The 25193-nt window shown below is 42.0% G+C and overlaps 2 protein-coding genes across 2 annotated transcripts in view; both read right to left on the reverse strand.

Moving 5' to 3' along the window:
• The window catches only part of ccnjl (cyclin J-like), a 194104-nt gene that overhangs the window by 92451 nt on the left and 76460 nt on the right, over positions 1–25193 (reverse strand). The gene's annotated exons all lie outside the window — the stretch shown is intronic.
• Positions 17993–23697, reverse strand: LOC306963037 (uncharacterized protein). Its single transcript, XM_079556474.1, has 14 exons — positions 23543–23697; positions 23137–23475; positions 22795–22923; positions 22551–22718; positions 22168–22238; positions 21845–22091; positions 21705–21776; positions 20702–20794; positions 20493–20621; positions 20254–20415; positions 19897–19949; positions 18812–18911; positions 18713–18743; positions 17993–18444 (listed from the first exon to the last, which is right to left on the reverse strand). Exons 1-14 carry the CDS (start codon positions 23583–23585, stop codon positions 18384–18386), a joined length of 1698 nt encoding a protein of 565 aa, XP_079412600.1. The 5' UTR covers positions 23586–23697; the 3' UTR covers positions 17993–18383.

Below are 25193 nucleotides of genomic sequence, written 5' to 3' on the forward strand. Positions count from 1 at the left end.
GGCTGTCTGATTGAGGTCACAGCTCAATATCTGTTTCAGCTCAGCTATCAGTGAGTTAAAAGAGTAGCGTTCATGCACATTTGCATTTCACCTGTCCAATGACTTATTGGTGGTGGGTGACAATGGTGCAATCCTTTTCAAGATCTCGGGCCATTAAATTGACCTTGCTGGACCTTAGCTGAGGATTATGCCACTGTGCCTGTCACACATTGATGGTTGAAACATAGAAACAATCTGCCAAAGGAAGATTATAGAAAGTCCACACAGACACGGCCCACCTGCTAAAAGGTAAGAGTGCAAACCACTAGGCCACTGAGCTGTGTGGTGAAGGTACTGACAGAAGAAAACAAATAGTTTGATGATTCAGTCAAAGATGACAACTGAAACTTGTAAAAAGGGACTTTACATAGTCTTTGAAGTGACTAGACTTCAGGCCACAAAGCATCAGTATGAGCCCCACTGACCTCAAAACTTTCATGAGCACAAGTCAAAGAGTAAACAGGCCACAGCCGTCTCGTCTTCAAACCACAGCGATGGCACTTTGTGAAAATAAACAGATTAATTGAATTCCAACGGGAGAAACATTCTTTTGATCTGTGCAAATTGATTTTAACAACGTGGTAATAGTCATTTTACAAATGCGCTGGTTGCCGCTTCAAAGCTGTTACACCTCTGGTTTTAAAGTGCTATAGTTTGACAGAACATTACTTGATGCTGTTATCACACCTTGGAAACATTCCCATCATATTTCCTCACACACAGTGACAAGTCTCAGACACCTCGGTGCACATACAGTAACACTGCTCTCATAGGCCTGCCTGTCTTGCAGCAATTACATGATGTGCGGTAATTGCCAGTCTCTGAAGCAGCCTCTTCAGACACACTTCAAAGCGAGTGGAGCGCGTCCACGAACGCAATTAACAAGATCAACGGAGCCCAGATGAGCTGGCGGCCCTGCGCTCCTCTCCCCATTGTTCTCATTTTCACTCTCATTAGTACGGGCCAGGGAGAAGGAGCGGCGGACACCTGCGGAGGGCAGCTCTGTGCTGGGACAGGAGCTCAGCGCAGAGTGGGACAACAGTGTTAATGATGGCTGTCTTCGTCTCAGCTGTGTGTGGCGGTATGAGGAAGTGGATCCACAGAGGTGAGGGAGCGAGATCACCACGGCAACTGGACCCAGCTTTACACAGGGCTCCGACCATGAACACTGGTGTGACACTTACAGGACAGAGCGATGAGGAGACCGCTCCTCTGATTACTCCCAATAATGTCATTACTAGAGTGAAACCAGAGAAACTCCATCTTTCCGTTCCCCTGGTGAACTGTGTCAGCCAGTTGGCGAGTTGACGCTGAGTGCCGCAGACAGGTTTAACTTTGTGAAGATATATCATCCGTCATCAAAGCGTCTCTCATCTGTCTTAGCGGCCAAGCAGCTTGAGCTCAAGCCCCTGAAGATGTGAATATTGCATTTGAGTGCCACCAATTCAATTTATATCCACACTAAAACAAAGGCGAGTGAACACTGTACACTACAAATGCATTCACCACCAAGAGTAGAGCATTTAACTGGATTTTTTTTTTTCAAACCTAGATTTCCTGCTGTCTAGACCACTTTAGTCCTGGTTTTTGCTCGAATCCAGCCGAGAATGCTTGTAAAAGTGCGTTGGTTAGAGCTTTTAAAAATGCCTTTCATTTGTTTCTGAATGTTTAATGCTGTGAGGTCCGATGGCGCATATGGACACTCAGAGATGCATGTAACAGCAGCTGGTCAACTTTTATCATGTCCAAGTGCATTAAAATACATTACTGCTTTTCTAGTGGAGAGCACCTCTGAGATAAATGGACTGGAGTGATGAGGGAGAGCTGTCTGACTAACCTGATGCTTTTTAGCTTTTTCCTCCATTACCGCCGCAGCATAAATCATCCAACACTTTGTGCCAATATAACGCAGAACATTGTATTCAAATTGCACCGACAAGTGAAAATCAAACTCCATTGGTGCGGCCTTACCCCTGTCCTGACCACATTCTCCCCCTGCCAAAACCACACGGCGAGAGCCTGAAGAGGGTGTGTGTGTGTGTGTGTGTGGGGGGGGGGACCACGCAGCGACAGCCTAGTGCAAAAAACACCAGCTTTTAGACAAGTTTGCACCAAAAACAACACTGAACATTTAATTGTTATTGTTGTTTTGACGCTGGCGAAAACTGCTCAAGTGAAAACAAGGTATTAAAGCGGTTGGATGTGTTTCTCGTCTTGGCTGTCGGCCTGTTGGTGGGAATAGACGGGGATAGCTATAGTCGCTGGCTGTGATTTGTAAGAACGAACGAGAGCATTAGTACAAATTGTTCCATGCGGAGAGGAGTATATGTAAAAAAAAAAAAAGAAAAAAAAAAAACTGCAGCGCTATCCCAAACGCTTTAAGCAATGTGTAAGAAAGGAAGTCTTGGCAGATGTAGACGGTTGCACACATTTCGCATAGACACAGGTGGAGAGACACACACTGGTGGAGTCTTGGCTGGTACAGATCTGCGACATACAGCACAGTTTGGTAAATGTCTGTCTCGGCAGCTTAGCGAGAAAGAGAACACTGTGTGAATGCGTGTTTACATCTCGACTGCAATGCTGTGAACTGGGTTTTCACAGCAGCCAGATGGAGATTTAGCATGCACCAGCGAGATGAAAATACACGTAAGAGGCAAATGAGACTAAAAACAGAGTGCTACCTGAGAGCGGAAAGTATGGCGCACCGTCCGAGAGATGTCATGTAAGGCTGTGGCCGGACAAAACTCATGGAGACACAGAGACAGAGGAAGAAGCATGAATGACAAAACTAGCTCTAGCTGTTGTTGCTTATTTGAGTGTACCTCCTCCCCAAGGGCCTGATTTACTAAGCCAGTTGCGAAAAAGCAGTAGCAGATGCCTTTTTATAGCAGGTTGCACCTGATTAATCATTAGACACAGTTTATATTATTTGTGGCACAAATCTTATCCACAAATACATTGGTGCTGTAGCCTTTTAACATGTATGGGAGACATCACATTTTGCACCACTTTAGCACATACTATTTTGCACATGAGGGAAACTTTCTATGGCACTTCTTTAATTTAGGATGACCAGATTTTCCACATTAGAAATGTGTAACTTTACCTCCAGGTTTAATGCAGAGTCACCTTAACCAATGGGCTAGCAGGGGCTGGAGCCCAGGGTCCTACCATAGGGCTCCAGGGCTTATCAGAATTTAGGGAACAAAAAGAAAAGGTGATTTGTTGATTTTTATGTCAATCAAATCAATCAATTTGTGGCATGACTAACCGTATGTGATGATTGTGCTTCGCTCCTATGTGTGCGCCTGAAGTTGGCCCGCCCTACCTGGTCCAGAGGGAAACATGTACGAGTAGCAGGGTTAGGGTTATATGTTAGCATTAGGGTTAGGGTTTGCGCTGAGGGGGGGTGGGGGCCTACAATTCTGTTTAAGCCCCGGGACCTATGAGTACATTAAGGCGGGCCTGGTTGAATGGTAAAATTGTTTGTAAAAGTCTAAAAGAGCTTTTTTATTGGTTCAATTCGCTATGGAAACTTTTGATGCATGCAAGGCCAAGTAAAAAAACAAACAAACTGCTTCTTCTGGTGTGACACTGGTGAAAAACTTGGACGACTGGGACAGAGCTTGTGTAAAACTGATGTCTGGTCACCCTTCCTTAACTCAGTGGTTCTCAAAGTCGGGGTCGGGGACTCTGAAGTGGGGACTGGGATCGCCAGACAATTTTGAGTCAATATTTTTTTTTTACTTTTTTTTTTTCATTGACTTTGATGTACTTTGGATTGAAAACAGCACATTCTGGTGAAATTAAGCCAAATGTCATAATACAGTATCCAAACTAATACATTTAGTTGTTGGTTGAGTGGTTTTGGGGGTCGTGGCCTGAAAAGTTTGGGAACCCCTGCCTTAACTGACCAGCCTGTTTCAAACCAACCTTATAAAGTCTGCCAATAAAATTCACACTTTAGAGTCCCTATATGAGATATATAGGAGTATAAGAGTAGGCTATAGTTTTGCCCTTTGCACCACTATTCACACATAGTAGGCTTCAGAAAATACCAGCGGATAAACACCAGATCTATGACAGAACGTTATGTCTAAACTAGTTCTTAACCATGAATAAAGTACGTGTGAACAAATACTTAAAGACAGACATGGACACAAATAACTCTACATTACAAAGACTAGAACTGCAGAGGAACCTGACAACCACCTGAGGCATTCACTCGTCATACTGGCGGCACAGGGTGGTAAGCTACTTCGATAGCCACATTGCTTGCACACCTCATTCATTCAAATGCAATGTAGATGAGGTGTCTTGCCTATGGACACAATGACAGTATGCTCTGGTAGGCTCTCCAGCACTCAGCTTCTGCCGCCCCCACTTTCACTTCTTATGTAACAAATAAGTGTTAATACTGCTCCTACCACTATTACTAGAACCAAATCTCTGAGGAAAAATCAGCACTGTATAAACTGAGGTGGGCAGAGTGAACACAGTCTTTACTTACGTAAACGTAATGTTAATAAAAAGAAGTAGTAAACCAAATATTTAGGTAATATCAAAAAGAAAAGAAAAGAAAATTAAGTAACTCCAATATTTACAAAGAAAACTCAGTAAAATAGAATAAACGATTCTTAAGTAATGATAGCCTATAGGCAAATTGGTTGAATGATTAGTTTAACTTAATTACAATTCCATGTATTTTTGTATTTCAACAAACATCGTTTTACTCACGGTAGAAAGAGGAGCCAAATGTTTTACACGTTTTACAAGAGTACTGATACTTTAAAAGAGAATGATTCAAGTAGAAGTAAAGAATCCAATTAACAGCACCCAACAGCACCCAATATCAGGTGAAACTAAAATCTTGCACTTAAGCCAGACTGTTTTGCATTCCCCATTATGTAACAGCAGCTGTAATGCTCTGACTGGTCAACAGAACTTTTGACCCACATCCATCTGAGCCTGTCCCTGTGTAAATTGTGGCGCAAACATGTGCGTCTAGGGCTGGGAGTGGCAATGACTGGCACATACAGTGAGACAGACAGACAGAGAGCGCGCCTTGACTTTAACTGAGTCTGTGTAATTATGGTCAACCGCACTCCCCACCACCTTTATTTATAGGGTTACAAACACACTGGGCTCCACAACTTTACCCAGCATTCCAATGTGCTGGGACTTTTTGTGGGGGGTGTAAACAAATGATATTTTAAGTACGCTGTGATGGGTTGAATTCTTTTGGACCAAAGTTGCTAACTCCACCCCACAAGGGGTCAGTAAAGGAATCAGTTCAACTGAGATTTGCTGTATTCGGCTGTTTACATCTCACTACACAGAAAGGTCCAACACCAGCCCGGAATTAGAGACCTTCTTCTTGTGAAGAGAGAGTGCCAATTACAGCACCACTGTGGCGTCAATTCTTTAATTGTACAGTAAAATCAGGGGCGACAGTGGTGCAGCTGGTAGAGCGGGTCGCCTCATGATCGGAAGATCGGAGGTTTGAGTCCCGGCTCCTCCTGCCATTGTGTCCTTGGGCAAGACACCTAACTGACCATGTCTCCAGTGTCTGCGTACATTGGTGTATGAATGAAAGTGTGAATGAGTGAGTGGTTCCTTTTCTGTAGGCGGAAAAGCGCTACAGCGCTTGGCGCTAGTGCTTCACAGTAACAAGGTTCAGGGTTCAATCTCCATGTTCTCCTCATGCCTGCGTAGGTTTCCTCCGGGTGCTCCGGTTTCCCCTACCACAAAGAACACACACAGTAAATCAGGATGAATTGTCCAGTGTAAAGCACTTTGTGACCATGTCTTCCTTCCTTCCTTCCTTCCACATTAGAATGTTGTTTTCAAGCCTTACGACCGCACTGCAAAAAGTCTTGGTTTGTTAAAATTACTGGAATATAGAATATTTTACTCTAACATGAGTATTTTGGAGTATTTTTGCCCTTAAATAAAACAACAACATATATTTCAAGTAAAATTAGATTTATAATCTAATCTAATTTGTAAAATTAGATTTATAATCGAGTTAGATTTATAATCTAGTTTTAAGCACAATCATATTTTTTCTTGTTTTATGTGCAAAAATACTTGTTCCATTGGCAGATTATCTTAGTTACCCACTCAAAAGGCAGATTTACATATTTCAAGTAAACATTAGTTGTAACACTAGTTGTAACCACTAATGCAGTCTGTTCCATTCTTTTTCTTTTGATGAGGTGAATCTGCTGCTGCTGTGACTGCAATGAACACATTTTATAATTAAGTTCAGTGTATTATCTATTTTATTATATTTTCTGGGCAAATGTACTTGAATGAATGTGTGAGCAAGCCAAAGACACATTTCTGCCATCATTGTGCATGGTTATCAATTCTATTCTATTTCTTATTTTGGATCACTTTTTGTAGTGTGTTCACTTCCTGTTTCCTCAGGAGAGTCATCTAAGAGCTCCACCTGTTGTCCGACTTCTTCAGGACAGTAAGTGAAAGCAAAAAGGGCCTTTGTTTATTGTTTACTTCCTTTTCCCTGTAGGACAATAACGCCAAAACCAGTCTAAGTCACAGTGAGATTGAATGCTGCTCCAAAAAATACCTGTTGATGTCTGTAAAGTTGATAAGGGCGCATTGGCTTACACTAACTGCTGCAGACAGAAGCCATTAAAGATTCATATTTCAGCCACCAGGGGACATGGGTACAGCTGCCTCTGGCCACAGACCTTTCAGGACATTGGACACAGTTCAGCCTTTAGCCATGAGCCCTGATGTCAATGCATCTATCATCTCCCATACGCACCCAAGCAGAAACTAACAGGCATCAGAACTAACATGCAGAGAAGAGAAAGGCAGCTGAACTGGTAGCTGTGCTGCTGTGTGATATTTTTATTGGCTAACTGGGAGCAGTTCCAAACTCACCTTTTTTTCATTTTGGCTTTGCCAGTCAAACACATCTGCAGCGCGATTGAGGGAAATGTAAAATGTAGCGGACATCCTGCGGTATTAATGACGTTCCAAGGTGAATGAAAGACAGGAGGGTGGAGGTGGCGCGGGAGGGGGAGGTCATGTGTAATGCCTTTTGGTAGGAGTATGACAAAGAGCGGTGACAGCAGCAGGTTTGCGTGTACAGCGTGTGTGTGTGTGTGTGTGTGTGTGTGGACTGGGGGGGCCATATTGACTGCAGGTGCACTGTTAGGGTTCGCAGGGGGAGGGACTGAGCTGAGAAAATGAGGGGCTTTGAAGCAAACCCGGGACATGTGTGTGATTACAGGGGAGTGTGTGGTCATGTGGAGCTATAAGCAGAACTCAGGTGTGCTGCTATGTTTTGATCTCGGAGAAAATAAAGGCCTGAAAATGTGGGGGGAAAAAGTTTGTTGAAAAAAGTTTCGCTCCATATGTTTCCTTTATGTGCTCACTATGGCATCACATCAGAGTACAATGATTCATTTGATCATTGATTCATCTGTAGATTTTTTTTTACAATGAATGGATGAATCATTACATGGTGAACGAAAAAAAAAAATCTGATTTTTCTTTCTTTTCAAAGTGCTCTGTCAAAAATCATGCATTCAGGTGGAAATCAAACCCGGGACCTTCTCGCTGTGATGCACAAGTGCCGCGGTAATCGACTACTCACAATTTTTCAAAAAGTTATTGCTGCCCTGTAATAATGAAATAGTTCATTGAATGTAGGAAAGTAAAAAAAAAGGCCTTTGCGTGTCATCGCCTCAAAAATAGTTTCCTACCACTATTCAGAAAATGGGATTATATGTTTATTTCACAAAAAGATATAATAATAATGTAGTAAGAGACATCGGTAAAAGTATTTCCCTAACAGCCATTCAATACATTAATACGCATTTTTCACACATTCTTTCACTAAGAACAACAGGTTCACAAAAGCTGAAGAATGTGTAGCGGCCATATTGCATTGCATTTCTCACATTGTCATGACAGCAGTGGCTCTTTCATATTGAGGCCAAGAGAGGACCTTATCCAGACCGCATCTTCTGTTCAGAGGGCAGTGACAGAGATGGAGATGTGGTGTCATCAATAAATCCTTTCATATCAGACATATCTACGTGAAGTATCACGCCATCCCGTCTAAGCATTGTCCTCTTCTTTGCCAATGGGTGGACTACCTGCACAGACTTTTATGTGATCTGGATTTCCCACGGTCGTCCACATTCACTTGGGCTTTGACTCTAGCAATATTTTTTCTGCAATGTACAATTGGCAAAGCTTTTCGATATATAGTTAGTAGAATGTATGAATGTAGTGCAGCCGTATTACATGGCTTTGTTCACGAGTCTAGTCTGCACAGAAGCCAGATGGATGACAAATACAGGATAATACAAGCTGCAGATAAAGAGAACACTGAATGAAGACTTTTACAATAACAAGTGCCACATTGCAAGGCTGTTATGTTTACCTATGTTCAGTCCTCGGGGTAATTTGGAAAGAGGAGCGAGAGTTTGACAGAGCAAGGAGAGACCAAAACTAGCAACTAACTGTCAGGAGGCTGCCTGTCTCCTTCAGTGCTAGGAGTTTGTGCTGACAAACACACAAAGGCGCATTGGCTCAATGGTAAATCAATGCATGCAAGCTCCTTTTCTACTTACCCTCGGTTTCTCTCAAACAAAAAGTCTCAGAAGCGATGCCAAACCTTTTAAACCACCTAGCAGAATGGCTTTGTTACTGCAGCGCTCTAAAAAGTGTTTAACAAGTAGCCCTTGAACTTAAGTGACAATATGTTACAAGCCTCAGTCAAACAGAGTTGAATGGTTTAAGGGAGAGGAGCCACTGACAGATAAAATGTGACAGGAGAGACCTCTCTGATACTGTGGTTCTGGATTACACACACAGGGAGACAGGGTACAGGCCAGGGTCAATATTGACTGTCAACTGTTCGAGAGTTTGGTCTTTGGCTGGACGCTGCTTGACTTTTGGGACTCTCGAAGAAACAGCCACTGAAAACGAGTGGAAAGGACTGTGCAGATGTACAGACTGCGGTGGTGCAAAGCTTCTTCCACTACTACAGCTGCCCTTTGGCCGACTGATCAAGAAGATCCATACTGCACCTTCAGTCTGTCTAACGCCATCAAGAACACTGTTGTATGAAGAAGAAGAACTTATTTATATAGCGCCTTTCACAGACTTGGTCACAAAGCGCTTTACATGGGACAGTTTTACATTAATTCCAGTCTCGGTGTTGGTAAGCTACGTATGAAACTTCAGTTTACCCTGGGATAGACTAACAGAAACGATGTCGCGACTGCACACATCATCTGCACATGATCCCTCTGACCACCACCATACATTGACACGCACATTCTGGCATATTTTACATGTTTTTAGTGGTAGCGGGAAAGGCCCCGTCCAGGAAGGAATTGAACCACTGCACCAACGTGGTGCACTGTACCAGTGTTCCAGGGGGGTGAAGTACAGGGTGTCTTAACACAAACCTGCAGTTTAAACTAGGAGTAGGGCTCAAATCAACCTGATGTGCTATTGTTCTGGGGGTGAAAAGTGACTCTACACCAACAACAACAAGAGAAAACATAATTTAATACCAGATGATTGTAGCCCAAGAGTCCTTCTGACCAGGCCCTTTGCCCAAACCACAGTCAGAGCTGACACTTTAGAAATATGAGACGTAATGGCACAAAGTGAATACAACATGAAACAGACGAGGCACAACCTCGGACCAGCGCTGCATATATAGGAGGAATGCTTTATGGCTGCAGTGGGACATGTTCAGAATGGGACTTTTCTTTAAACATGAATGTCTGGACAGGCCAAAAATAAAAATGGCTGCGCTGACTGAGCATTTTCTTCTGCAATGTGCAGGAAGTGGTCAGGTCTCTCTCCACGAGAAGAGCTCAAAGTAAACAAATGCCCTGTCTGCGACCTCATGAGAACGTGGACATTTTGGACCAAAGGACTTCCAGGCGCTTGAAGCAGGCAGACCTCTACCAAAGGGATAGATAGATATTGAAAGTCTATCACTACTAAATTGTCAATGAGGCAGAACGTGTTAGACAACTTGAAAAATGTTCAAAGTGCATTAGTGGCGGAAGTACAGCAAGGCAAACTTGGAGTGCAGTGATCATCTTGAAGAGACTGCTCCTTTGTTCTGTGGCATTAATCTGCCTCGTTCCCCATTCCCCCTCTTTTCTTTTGATCCGCTGTTGGATCATCCTCCTGATGATTCACCAACAGCAAAAGAAATTAAATACAGCGGATTGACGACCCGTCCCCTCCTCTCACAGCCTCTTTCTCCCCAAGGCCCCATTTTTTTCAATAGATAAGCAGCAGATCCGTTTTTATCGCTTCATTCTCCATCATCTCCTCTTCTCTTTTTTCCTCTTTTTTCTCTCTTGCAAGTGTTTAATCCCAGCCTTGCGGTGGATGCATGTCAGAGATGTAATTCCATTGTTTAACATGCTCTTTAGAGTCCCCACCCCAAACTCAGTCACTCCTGGGGCCATATGCATATTCAACAGCGCTCAAAAACACATCATTGTTTGTCATGTTCAGCAACTGGAGCTATTCTATTCTGCTTTAGTTTTGGCCACTTCGGGTGGATTACTGCATGTTTAACAAATTGCAGACGCACAAATCCAAAGGAAGAACATACATTCATTCAGTCAGTGAAAAGAGTCTGCAGTTTGCACACAGCCACAAGCTACTTAAAGCTACACTGGGATGATGTCTGATTGTTTGAGGGTACAAGTGACAAAAGCATGAAGGAATTACAAAAACAAGTGGTTTGTCGTTAGTTCCTTGCCATCAAGTCACTCAGGGGTCTGGCTTGGAGAAGAAATTCTGGTTTATTTTGGGATAGCAAAAGCACCTACCCACAGAAAAAAAAAACATATTTAAATGATGGACAGCCTATCGCTCATATAGGGCACTGATTTGGGTGTACTCTGACAAATGTCTTTTTGTGGTACAGTAACTAAAAGAACTGTTGTAAAAGGTTGCGTTTGCCCAGACTGGAGCATCATATCTATATTTTGAAGAATTTCTTTATGAAAGGATGCCAGTTACCAAGTATTAGAGTTCCCATTGAGTGTCATTAAGTTGTACAATAATAAAGTCTTATGTGATCATGGGAAAACATTGCAGTGAAATGGGACTGAACTTGAACTTTAGTCTGGAAACTTTCCGAAGTGACAAGGCCTAAACCAAAACCAACCCAGTCCAGCTGACGTGTTACACCTTCACGGAACTCGCCTGGATGAGTGAGAGCTTCAGTCAGAGGGAGCACAGATTGCAAGCCCAGATAAAGGGAGATAAATGGGCATGTTCCAGGACAGGTATGGGGCATTCTTTGTAAACCTGTTTGCCTTCATGCAGTTTAAAGAGTCATCAGAATCCTGTTCATGGTCCATAGCGCAGTAATAAACACATGTTAGGATTGCAAATCATTCATCGGTCAGATCATAAAACTCAGCATATACTCGACAGTTGGTTCCTCTGGTGTTCTGGGCGCTGTCCAGAGTGCAGTGGCGCGCGGCTCAGACACATGTAAACAGAGCCGACCGCATAATGGGACGCTCTGCCAGTCTGCCCCTACCCCTCACCTCCCGTTATATAAACAATCAGGAGGTCTCGCCGGGTACAGGGGATGGACAGCTCATGGACTGAAACAAGACGAATGATTTTTTCTGCTTGTTACAACTATAGCACCAAAGCTTTTCTCTATTGTTCGTCTTGTTTGCGGGGCCTAATTGAGGTTCACGCCACCAGCAGCGCTTCAGATATTTCCCACCATGCCCTGTCTTGATAGATGTGCCAACCCCTCAGCGTCTGTTTGATTTATGCGTCAGGACAAATATGGGTCAAAATGAAACATCCATCGCGGTGGCTTCTTGGTGATTGTTCTTCTTTCTTCTTTTCCTTTCCCTTTACACTTTCTTCTGTTCAAAGCGCACCTCAGTGGGACCCTGTATCTCAGGTTGTGTGAGCGCGCGCGCGTGTGTGCGTATGTGACGTTCGCGCGATGAGACGTGACAAGCGCCTTCATCCTCCCCTCAGACACCGCATTTCCCGAACGCTCCGCCACTTCGCTCTGTGTGCACCGTTTCATCTCCCTCTACGCGCTCGCTCCCTCCCTCCCCACTTCCAAAGCTACTTTTTTTTTCTTCTTCTCCTCTTTGCGCGCTCGTCTTCCGCGCGTTCTCACAGGTGAAAGAACAACACGCGCGGAGGAATGAAAGGGACAAGATTTTAATTAGAGGGGGAGGCTGAGACAAAAGCAAAGGGGATAACGAAGGCGAGCTACGATAACACATGTAAAACACAAAGCTTTAATCTTGGAGAGCATTTGGAGGGATCGCTCTGTTGTGCCGTTGTGCGGAGAAGCGCGGCAGGGATAGATGTGATTATGAGCGCGGAGCTGCAGAGTGCCATGTGTGTTTCCCCATAAGGCCGTCAGATCCCTCTGTACACAAGAACTAACTAAAACAACATGTCATGTACAACGCAGACTTTTTTGTATAATTTGCTCATTTGGAAAATGGAAATGTCCTTTAGACACACTGATTTTTAACAGTTTGATTTTAGATGTTCACATGCATCACGTTTGGGAGCCTCAGTGATCTGCAGGTGCATGCTTTGAGAGACATACAATGTTTTGTGTGCACTGGTTCTTTCAGCATTTGCCTCATGCATCTCTGATGCCCCTTGGGATCCACTCAGAATGAGTATCCCTCTTCAGTTCTTGAACAGGATAATGAGTAAGTATTTGGAGCACTTACTCAAGACTCCATTGAACAGGAATTACAAACTGTTGACCATTTTGTGACTTTGCCTATAAATTATGGGCATAATGTGCACTCATTACAAAACAGCTGTCTTCTTCATTGTCAAAAGAGTTCTGGTCTGTTTGTCTCTTAATAACGTGCTGCATTTGACAAAGTGCAGCACCTCAACCCTTCTTTGGGCAAAGCCACAGAGAGTTTGTCACTGCAGTGAAACTCCATTCTGATGATGAAACTGTGGCACAGCCGTATCTGCGGCTCACTGCTGTTCACACTGATGAAAGTGGGTGTAAATGTGGTGCTTCAGCCCTGATACAGGCGTCCCGTCACTGTCAAGACACAGTGACACAGTGTGCAAGCATTCCTAACTTTGCATATTTTATTAGATATGCCTGCTGGTCTGACAATTTTATTGGAAATAAAAATGTAAATTATCTTTGGTACTACTGACTGTAGATGAGTGTTTGGCTGCAAAGTTACTTTGACACTGAATGCAACAGCCTCTTTAAGAGTTGAGAACCATATTTTTTGGCTCAGGTTTCACCATAGACTTTGGAAAGTGTGACTCAACAGTGGAGTGAAAATAACAACAGCAGATAAGCCTGGCAGAGCACATTCTCCATGAGCCTTCCCCCAGGTGATGCAAGACTTTAGACAAATGTCCTGTTTGTTCACCTCTGAGTGGCCATCTTTCAAAAGGTGGCCTGCCAGCACAAACACTCACGGATATATGCGCTCCGGAGCCCACCATTTGTCTCTCTCATGAAGTAGGTAGTGAGAATATTACAAACCAAAATCATAACACATGGCCGCAGGGCTGAGTGTGGACGAGGAGGGAAGAGGCAGCTGTGTAATTGAATTAGAGTCTGACAGGCTGGGAATAGACGGATAGATAGCACATGCGAGTGGAGACACAGAAGATAAAGGTGGAGTTATAAGCTAGGGTCATTTGGTGATAGGGGCCGAGGTGGGAGATGAGTGGATGTAATGTCGGTCGATGGATCATGGATGAGACCGCTTGTGCAGTGTCGGAGAATGTGCAGTAAACAGCCTCATCCTCCATTAATAACAGCACTAATCCCCCTGATGTGATTACCTCTGCACGCCTGCATCCCTCAAGTCTCTGCTCCCATTCATTGGTGCCAGCCTTCTCCGCGGTGCGCCTCAGCTGTTTCCAAAAGCATCAGCGCAGCCAAGACTCCACTGTGTTCCGCTGCCAACACGAGGAGGTCTTCACATGAGGCATCTTCACGAGAACTCGCCTCTGGGCAGGTGGATGAAACAAGCAAGTCAGTGGTGCTATATAGCGGCAAGAGGGGATCAAATTTAACCAGATTAAACCCTCAGCTTCCCTTCACTGATCTGACACTTAATGCTGCCTGAATGAGAGGTGACACGTGATACAAATCGTACGCAGCATAGGGTTTTGGATGTTCAAACATTTATGGAAATATCTGCAAGCAATAAGGATTATGGCAGCGCAAAAGGAAGGCAACAGGCATGTCAGTATTGCTATTTCTGTCCTCAATGACTGGCTGCCAAATGCTTTTTTTTTTCTTCTCCGGCATTTGATAAACTCGGTACATCAATATATGGTCTTGTGTGTTTCTATGGAAACTTGGACCTGGGAGAGTGTTAAATTTTGCCACTTAGCTCAAGATCTGCTCAATAAAAACATGCCATGATAAATCTTCAAAATGTGCTCAGTTTACGAGAGATATGTTTCACAGTGATAAAAATATCTCCACATTCGAACGCCGTGCCCCTCTTTGTTAAACGCTTTTCTGCAATAAAATGTCACAGGAAAACTGGTGTACAAGTACTTAGTGTCTGAAGTCAGTTTGATCTGTTGATCATCGATCATAGTAAAAGACAATAGTAGTACCTGATCATAAAATGTGATCTGAAATTATAATGTCTTTAGTTTTTTTTACATTGAAACTATTCATACGGTCCACATTTTCAAGATAGAAAAGTCCCAGTGTAAAGTGACAGTAAAGCACCGCTCATGGCTTTTGGTCGACATGGGCATGTCGCCATGGTAACTGTAATGTCTGACCTTCAGATTGGTGCTGTCTTCATTGGGCTCAGGTTGGCTCATCAGATCACATCAGCTCACTCAGATACTGTCAGCTCCCATCACAGACGCACTGGAAGAAGCAACTAAAGTTTGTCACATTTTCTTTTTCAAAAAAACGCATCTGTATTTTTTTATTTCAGTTTCAGTAGGTTATTAAGAGATCACTATACTTCTGTCCCTTGTGTAAAACTGTATTTTATAGTTGCACTTCAAACCCTGTGTGCCTCTTTGGAGTTGAGCAAATACTCTCCTCCGTGTGGTGTTCAAAAGTTCATCCAGCTCCAGAAGGGCCCACATCTGGCGGCTGGTGGCCCAGGGCTGTGCATCCGCTGCGGAGCGGCGAGGCCTGGAGACCAGTCCCTCCTGCAGAGCTCCGTCTTTGGTGCATGTGTGGCACCATTCACATCTCCACTTCCTGAGGCCGGCTGCCTTGATGTGGCTACAGTAATGTATGATTTATTGCACAGCTAAGTATGTCCACATAGCTAATACAGCCATTATTGTGACTCCCTCCTTTGTCCACTTTTCTTTTGCAGCTCACTTGATTGCCTTCCACAGCTGACACAGACCTGAATGCTTAAATCATGAGGCCTTTGTAGATGTTTGGTGTGGAAGAGGATGTTTAAAGGAAAGAGGAAGTTATGAGGAAGTTGCAAAGTGTGGGGTGCAGTGATGTTATAAATGCTTTGAAAGTTTCTGTTTGTGCATCAGTATGTCATTGTGAATGATCTGTTTAGTGGATGACTGGCGCACTCATGTCCTCATGGGACAAACAGAACAACCATGGCGGTACCACAAAGGTAAATAATATTGTAGACTGTGTAACCCATCAAAGTAACCTCATCAAAGGTCGAGAACCCCTGCTTCCCTCTGCCACTGTACTATTTATACAAGGCAATTAAAAAGGCCAAACTGCTGACAAGAGTACAGTACATGGATGGATGGTTGCAATAAGAAACAGGGGACAACTCTGAGAGGACAACAGCGGCAAATGCTCACAATAGCGAGAGGAATGTCAATTTCAGAAAGCATTCAAAACACGAAAAGCATCATTCTGTCTTGCACTCTGCCAAACAACCATCAACTAATCAACAGGAAGCCATTGGCACCTCAAGTCAGGTCCATCAAAGTCAGGGATACACTCAAATTAATAACAGAATATATATTATCATCTATTTGGGGAGGCAGGGTCCCGTCTTAGCGGAACTGCCTCTGAGATCTACAGGTGGATGACAATCTATTGTGAGCAGTCTGATCGAAAAATCTTTACTGTGGTCTCTCCTCACATTTGTTTTTAGCTTATAAATAATAATCGGCCTAATAATAATAATAATCACAATAATCATAATAATCATACTAATAATAACAATAAAAACTTGCCATTTGTCAATATGGGCCAATTAATCACAATTATGGAACAAACACTAATCAATCATTGAAGCCAATTGCACTTACACTGGGAGTCACATATGGTGGGTTTCCCGAATGACCTCCCAAACAGGACACAGAATTAAAGCAGCTGCGATAAAGCCCATGTGAAGTGTCATCTCCCTCCTCTCAGTTCCTCATTAGGACAATTAAGACTTTAACGGGACAGATGGATGGAAATCCAGCTGGCTGAGGCGCGTGTCCCCGAGGAGCGCGCCAAAGCAAACCAAAGGGGGCAAAGAGTGGGTCTATATCGCCCTCTGCTGGTGGGAGAACGTGCCTACTTTGAGGTGCAGCGCAGATCATGGCGCAGCTTTGCTATTTTATGCTCTTGGTTTATCCATCTTCAACCTTCTTTTTCAATACGTCCAAAATATTAGTATCGTGTGGGTGTGACGGCGCAGTAAAAGTGGAGTTTGTGGTGCGTAAAGGAGCCGCAGGACACAGTGGGAACTTTTGGAGGCGCTTTCCGTTTATTTTTGGTTGACAATAACATAAATAAGATCAACATGTGCCGCTATGACAAGGTCCAGCACAAACCTTTCGCAACATCGGAGTTTCAAAGGGAAGAGGCAGCAGTCAAACCCCGAAATCATCGGAGGCATGTCACATTTGGCCACACGAAGAAGAAACAGAGACATGGAAGACGCGGTTGGAAGTCTGCAGCCTGCACATTGAATCAAACATAAAAATACTTTTTATTTCTATGGTATCAAACGCTAGGTATGAACAAAACTGCTGTAAAGCAAACGACAACTAGCTTGAGAATTTGTCAAAAATGAAAACATGTTGAAATGCTGGTTGGAAGAGGTGTGAGAGACTTCCTTACAGAAGAGGGCTTTGTTTTTTCACTTTCAATTAGATAAGACCTTCGACCGGTCAGTCAGTCTTTTTTTTTAACTACATCACTGACTACTAGAGGGGGGTAGAGCAGCCAAAATATGACCCATATATTTACTCAAGTTAGAGTTAAAACCACTTACTGCTGTGAGTACTGAGTAGCTTGAGTGTAAAAGTTTGATTAAAGGTACACTGCGTAACATTTTGGACTATACTGTTGTCGGCAAAACAAACATACTCCTAATGAGCAGCTCAGCACAGAAAATGCTATTACTGCAGTGTGTAATAAAAGAATAGATTTGGATGAGGACCTAACCTGTTTAAATCTCAAATTCTACTGCCTTTCGTCACATCTCCATGGAAACGAGCTCCCGGTTAAGTTTACAGTCATATCTTAGGAGGGATGAGCCTCATAGATGTTTTTTTGTACATTTATGGGGTATTTTTCAATGATGAAAACATCTGTTGCTTGTATTTCAATTTTGTATTTCAATTTTATTTATTGGGTAAAATTCTACGCAGTGTGGCTTTAGTGTTTCATTGACATAAATTATGAGAAACAAAACATGAAATTATGTGAAAATTGCAATATTTTCATAAACATTTAAATAAATCATAATGAACAAAATACATTTACGTGTCAAAATGAAGAATTGACACTAAGAATTTACTCAAGAGTTGCTTTTTTATTTAACTCAAGTAATAGTACAGATACTTCATTTTTATATTACTCAAGGAGAATAAAAAAAATACTTGAAGAAAAAACTCTATACAGCAGTTATTTAAAACAAATGTACTTGTGTAAATGTAAATGTAACCCACCTCTGGCTGCAACTATTGAGGAAGTTTGTGTCTATAAAGCCTAATCTGACCTGATTGAGCATGCTAGTACTAGAGGCCGCTGTAAAAGCCTATGTAGCCAACAAAAAGCACAACAAAGAGGTTCCTGCTCAATATATTGAATATCAATTGTTAACTCATGTAATTTGATACAAAGAAGTTCAGACATTTTCCCAAAGGGGTCATTTAAGAAGAAAATGATATTTGAGGTGCTCACTGACCACAACATAACACAAGAATATGGAGAAATGTTTATAGATAAAAGGAGCACCCAGTGGAGGCTATTTACAGACATCATTGACAATCCACACACAGCAGGTCGAGTAGCCAGTTCACAAGACACACTGTTGTTATTTTTGCTAAATAATATCAATCGCTGCTGATTCTCTGTTTTATAAAGACTCTTGGAGAGAGCCAGCTCCTCTGTGACGCAGCGCTCCATTGCCAAGCCACCTTAGAAGACATACAGTTCATAGTTTATTGATTAGTTATAGCTTATACTTTTTCATTAGTTAATTACATGTGTATAGGCTAGTCCAATGGTTCTCAGCAGGTCAGGCCCCAGAAGTATCGCGGGACCAATTTCAGATAATCACTTGATATATTTACGGGGTCAGACTGCTCATGTTTTTGCTATAAGTTGAGTTAATGCTTTTATTTCAGTCTTGAAGCTGCAGATGTTGAGAACCTCTGGCCTGGTCCACTTGGAAAATATACTTACATGCTCAGTGTGCCCTTCTTCTGTCTCATTTCTGTAAAAAATTAGTTGAAATGTATTATTATTTTGCCTTTAGCTCATTCCTTTCAATATTGCACTCACTTCTTATTTGCCATGCTCCCAATGCAGCAACAGCGATTAGCACCAGCAGCAAAGGAACCACAATAGCGGCATGATGACCACTGCCACTCTCCTCAGCAGTCTGCAACACCAAAGGTAACTCGTAACGTTTTAGTGTTCTTGCAGAGGTTTCCAGAGTCGTCAACAGGTCTGGGTTTGTATTTGAGGTGAGGATGAGAAGCTTCTTCATAATCATCTGATCGGTCTTGGTTATCAAGCGAGTTTTGAGCTCTCCTGGAGTGAAATAACACTGGTTCCGGTTCAGAGCAGTACTTAGTGATGAGTGAAACCGACATAGGGTGAACAAAAATGGGATGGCAGATCCAACATTTCCCCCTCAAAAGTATTATTTTAGACCCATTGTTCATGTTTGAATAACGGATTTTGACTTTTCGACGACAGAGTGCCACGGGACTTCTTTGACTGCATATTTTTAAACGAGTAGTAGTAGCTGTGTGATGAAATGGAAAAAAAAAAGGTCTAGGTACTAACTGGTAGGGAGTAGCAGGTACTGAAAAGAAATATGATAAGAAATATAAAATATTTTTTTATGCTGTTGGTTATCAACATTTAAAAGAAAAAAAGTGAAACACAAGTTGAAAAAAAAATTGACAAAAAGAGGACAAATATTGAAAAAAGTGGAAAAAAAATTGGAAAAACAAGTGGAAAAATTTGGGTAATTTTGAAAAAAAAAATATTAAAAACATTTGGTACAAAATTGGGAATAAATATGGAGAAAAAAGGAAAAAATGAGTGAAAAATCCAAAACCCATAAAAAAACACACAAATGATACAAATGCAAAAGGAATTAAATGGAAGGAAAAGGAATAAATGAACATTATTAATCTGTTTTATGATTCTATAAGAGAAATTGTTTTGTATAAGTATCGAAAAAAAATATGATTAAAGTACAGGTACCGAAAAACAAAAAAAACAGTACCCAGCCCTACACTTCTGCTGTGACTATCTAATTGATCAAAGTGTGGAATAACCCGGTCCAGTTGACAAATATGAAAACCTCTACTATGATGGAAAGCCTTACACAAACATTCTTGGTTAATGCTTACCACTGCATGAGTGTCTGGGGGCAGAGTAGTGGCTGACACATCCTTTTGTTGACCTGTTGTATTTGAAGGGGAAGTTAGTGGAGTTGTGTTTTTCAAAATAGAAAAAGGCAACTGAAACTAGTAAAATGAACTCGAGTAGTTTTGAGCCGTACATTCAGATACGTGACAAATTAAAAGTATGGCGTGACTCTATTTAGGTTTTTGAGTGTGACTTGGACTCACTGCCTGCCATATTGAGAAAAGTGAGAAAGAAACAAGGTTATTTTTGTCAAGAGTGTCCACCTAAAACTTCTGATAACACAAAACATGAGAAAAGTAAGAGGCAGAAACACATTTTAAATCCAAAAAACATGTCACCTTTTTCTTCCACCGTGAGTGTGAGGACGTTGCTGGCTTTGCTTTTGCCAAAAATATTCCTGGCGAACATTCGGATGTTGTATGTGGAAGGTTTTATCTCGATGATTGTGGCCTCCGTTTGATTGGGACTGAAATCCACGGTCTTCCTGTAATCCCACGATGCTGTGAAAGTATTGTAAAAATAGCGTAATGAATTCATGTTTTGTAAGTTATGTGTCAAATGCTTGTGAACTCTGTACCGTTGACTGCTTTATACTCCAAGTAAAAGCCAGTAATGGGGCTGGAGCCTTGCAGTCCAGGGGTCCACAAAAGAGAAATGACGCCTTCTTTTACGCCTTTTAAGTCTATCGCAGGAGGTTCAGGGGAGCCTATGACAACATACATACAGCCAAGTATTAATAATAACTTGTTTTGTATTTGTTAGTTTTTTTTCCATTTTCAGTCATACCTAGGTTGAAACTTGGAGAAGCTGAATCCCACACTGTGACAAATGCAGTGGTCGTCTTTGCGGTAACAGTGTGTAATGTTGTTGTTGTATCAGCTGCATGGAAAGACATGGTTTTACTTCTTTTATTTACTTCTTTTCTTTTATTTTGCATTAACCCTATTTTCTAAGCATCTGGAGGACAAATAATCAATTAGTTAATGTTTATTTATTTTTTTGATAGACCTCTGAGTTACCTGCCTTAAACCAGTCCAAACCTGATCTAAACCAGCGCACACCAGTCAAGCAAGACCTGATCTAAATCTTGTCAAAACCAATCGAAACCTCCTCTAAACCAGTGAAAAACAGCTCTAAATCTGTCAAAACCAGCATAAACCAGTCCAAACCTGGTCTAAACCAGTCCAAAACTGGTCTAAACCGGTCCAAACCTGGTCTAAACTGGTCCAAACCAGGTGTAAACCAATCTCAAACTGCTCTAAACCGGTCCAAACTAGGTCGGAAAAAGGCCCAAACCTGCCCTAAACCAGGGAAAAACAGCTCTAAACCTGTCAAAACCGGCACAAACCTGTCCTAACCTGGTCTACACCAGTCCAAACCTGGTCTAAACTGGTCCAAACCTGGTCTAAACCAGTCCAAACTAGGTCGGAACAGGCCCAAACCTGCTCTAAACCAGGGAAAAACAGCTCTAAACCTGTCAAAACCAGCATAAACCAGTTCAAACCTGGTGTACACTGGTCCAAACCAGGTCTAAACCAGTCTAAAACTGCTCTAAGCCGGTCCAAACCAATCTAAAACTGCTCTAAACCGGTCCAAACTAGGTCAGAACAGGCTCAAACCTGCTCTAAACCAGCATAAACCAGTCCTAACTAGTCCAACCCCAACCTATACTAGTCCACACTGGATATTTTGAGTATTACAAACTTCAACAACACATGATTCGATAAAGTGGGCTCTACCAAACGGTTGAGCAAACTATGAAAGGGTTAAGATTGAACTGGAAACATACCTGAGGTGTCGCTGGTCTTTTTTGTTGCTGATGGGGAAATCGTCCCAGTAGATGGCGCGATAGTGGTCTGGGCTTTAATAGAAAAAAATCAACGTGCTGTAAGTTAATGATGATGATTTTTCGAATATACCGTCATTTACCTTCATCCAGGGTGGCGCATAAGGGCGCAGTCGCGGCAGGCCCTATCCCGGCGCTGGTCCGGGCCTGAACCAGAACCCCGTACCTGGTGGATGGCTTGAGGTTGGTTAGGGTGTAGGACTGCGTCTCCCATGCTGCGTTCACCGTCGCATATTGCCACTGTCTGAAATGTCGGTCCGTGGGGTCATACTCTCTGTAACTGATCCTGTAACCCCGCAGAAAGCCATTTCGCAGATCTGGCCTCGGGGCCTGGACCAGAACAAAGGCATTTACCCCTCAGCAAACGTCATTAATGCATGTGAGTGTTTCACGTTTAGGCCCATACTTTCCATGTGACTTTGATGCTGCGCGAGGAAAGGGCTTCAAGCTGCATCTCCAGTGGGGTTCCCTCAGGGGCTGTGGGGAAATGGGATTTACGCTTGGTAACAGTGGACAGATATTATTCTCTTTGCACAGATAAATGCTGTGTTGGCTCTGAATCATTTTGCATTTTTGAGCCGAAGAAACAAAGTAGAACAAGTAATCATGGTTTATTTTTCAATTATTTCTCGAATCCTTTAAATCCATTTAAAATACTGCCACTCGTAATAGAACTGAGGACATTTTGCCTTTTATCAATGTGACTTCATCAATGTGCATCTTGTATTTTTAACAATCATTGCATATTGAATGTACGTATGTTCCTTTGCCCATTAAAACTATCAGTACCTGCTTCTTTAGTCGTCACACTGAGCACATTGCTGGATTCGCTGATGCCCACACTGTTGACAGCAAACATCCGGAGGTTGTAGGTTTTGGCCGGACGCAGATCCACCAGAGTTACCTGGGTCAGACTGGGGTCATACAGCTCTGTCCGTATTGCTGTGTCCCAATGAGCTGTGCAATGTACAAAAAAAAACAAAATTAGGACGTTTTTAATGACATACCCTGCTTTTTTTTGTCCTCTTCATACCCTGCTTGTTTTTCAGGTCAATCCTGTACGATGTCACTGGACGCCCCCCATCAAACGCATGAGCCCAGCGAACAGTGATGGCTTCTTCCTTCACCTCCCGCGGCTCCACATTTGGGGGATTTGGACGAGCTGAAAATGAGTCAAGCATGCGGTAAGTAAGTTAGGGTCGAATTCTGTGTGTATTAAGAGAAATTAAAAGGAGGTTGGGTGAAAAAGTGGGCAGCAAAATATGACTGTAGGGAACATTATGTTAAAAGTTCTTTACACAGTAGCCATAATTGTTGTAAAGCATAGCATACAAACTGGTGTTTTAGTCAGAGAAATACAATAGTTGTGTCTAACCTGGCACTACATTGAGAACCGTCTCATGCTTGTGGTCGTTGAACCATCCCGGGATGTCCACTCGGCACCCGTACGTCCCAGAGTCGCTTTCTTGTAGTTGTCTTATAGTGAGAGACACATCCCCGTCCTCCAGATTCCCGAACATGACATATCTTTCAGACTGCCTGTTGACGACCGCTGTCCCATCCGTCTTGATCACCTCATTGGCACAGCCTCTGTTTGGGATGGTGCCCTTGCCCCAGCACACTGCAAGTTTCCCATAATACTTGGCATCATAGTTACATGCCATGGTCACGTCTTGTCCCACAAAGGCCTCAAGGCTTTCTCCAAACACAGCACCTTTAAAACAAGCAGATTTGAGGTGAAAACCCTGAAAAGTCAAGTTGAACTATTGTTGTGATCTTACCAAGAAAAAGGCTGAAGAGAAAACAGAAATTCACTGAAGTCATTTTGATGCTTGTGGGGCACCTGTTTGACCTGATGGGAGACACTAAAGAGAACCACAGTGCGGTTTGGGCTTTGAAATGTTTCCAAATCACATGATGCTGACCCCGATACTGCTACACAAACAACTTGTGCAGCCTGGAGGAGGAATGACCAAAAGTGTTGTCTTGCGGTTTTGGTTCCTTCTCCTGCAAGTGGCAAAGAATCTATTTGATGACTAGACAGAGGCGAGGTCAGCAAACAAGACCATTAAAAGTCTGGTAAATCTGTGCACTATAACTTTAGAATGTTGTTTTGTTTTTCGTTTAACTGGCAGCAAAAACACAATATATTTACTTATGTTGCTTTATAATTTAGTATTATTTTTTTTGTTGCTTGGGTTGAGTGGGAGTAGTTCATATTATTGTTAACAGTGTAAGACGAAAAAGAACATTTTCTCGGACATGAATGACCTTCTGCAAATGTTTAATCACTCTTTTTTTATTTATTACATTTCCACAAAATACATCTGTTAAAGCTGTCACTCAAAATGCCTCAAGAGTCCAACAAGCCCATGTTATACTATTCATTATTTATATTACATTGAATTAACTAGATTGTGTGGTAACATTTTCATCAATGTACATGATGAAAATGGTGTAATTATTTGTAATTAAGTGTTTCCGATTGTTTTATCTGATTACATTTAAGAAAGATTCAAGAATTCATTGAAGGAAAGAAAAAAAAAAGAAAAAAAATAATAATAATATATATATATATGTATATATATATATATATATATATATATATATATATATATATATATTAATCCTCAGATATTTTGTCCCAGGTCTGATGGAATTATTGGCGACCCACCGCACAATAGTCTAAACAAGACACACTATTCTCTTATTTAAAGGGGCCAATAAATATAAAAAATCTATAAAACATTGTGAGTGAATTAAAGAAGCAGGCAATCATTTTTCTTTATCCACACATAAAGGCCTCCCTGATAAATGCTGATTTATTAGGGCCTTGTTTTTTCATTTATCTCCATAAACACCAAAGATCACATTTGTCATTACAATTATTTTTCAAAAACTTCCTGAGCACTTACAAATATGACTTTTAGACCAAATGAAGAGAGTTTAACTCATCTTTAGATATAAATATTTGCACTCTCCGATTAAATGTCTTTCAAATATGCTAGATAAGTCATTCAACGGGATCTTTTACATTTCTAAGCTTAACCCTGGAATTAAATTTATTTTTGTAAGACAGAGTTTATGTGTTGTATGAAAAGTAGATTAGGAGTCACAGTTCATATATAACTGCGACTCCTAACACATATATTCCTCATACTCTGTATATCCCAGGTCAGGGAGTTCCGACGATAGAAGAAGTTGAACTTAAGGTTAATGTGAGTCATAGACTCTTGCCGAGTTTACACAAGGTTTAGTAACTCGTGAAGAGCTTCCTCTTCATCACTTCAGGCAAAACATTTTGACCTAATTCAGTCTTCACGATGATAAAACCAACATTTTGGGTAAAATGTTTTCATATTACCTTTATGGTATCTCTTTTCATACTACTGTCCACTCATTACTTCTATGCTTTCCCTCATCAATATAAAC

Source organism: Gobius niger (assembly GCF_951799975.1).
Source record: "Gobius niger genome assembly, chromosome: 5".
Classification (NCBI taxonomy): Eukaryota; Metazoa; Chordata; class Actinopteri; order Gobiiformes; family Gobiidae; genus Gobius; species Gobius niger.

Excerpts from the sequence above, each read along its gene's own strand:
- LOC306963037 (XM_079556474.1), bottom strand. The coding sequence starts at position 23,585 with ATGACTTCAGTGAATTTCTGTTTTCTCTTCAGCCTTTTTCTTG. Across the intron at positions 22,092-22,167 it reads GCATCAAAGTCACATGGAAA|GCCCCGAGGCCAGATCTGCG; the intron begins GTATGGGCCTAA and ends GTTCTGGTCCAG. Across the intron at positions 21,777-21,844 it reads ATGCGCCACCCTGGATGAAG|CCCAGACCACTATCGCGCCA; the intron begins GTAAATGACGGT and ends TTTCTATTAAAG.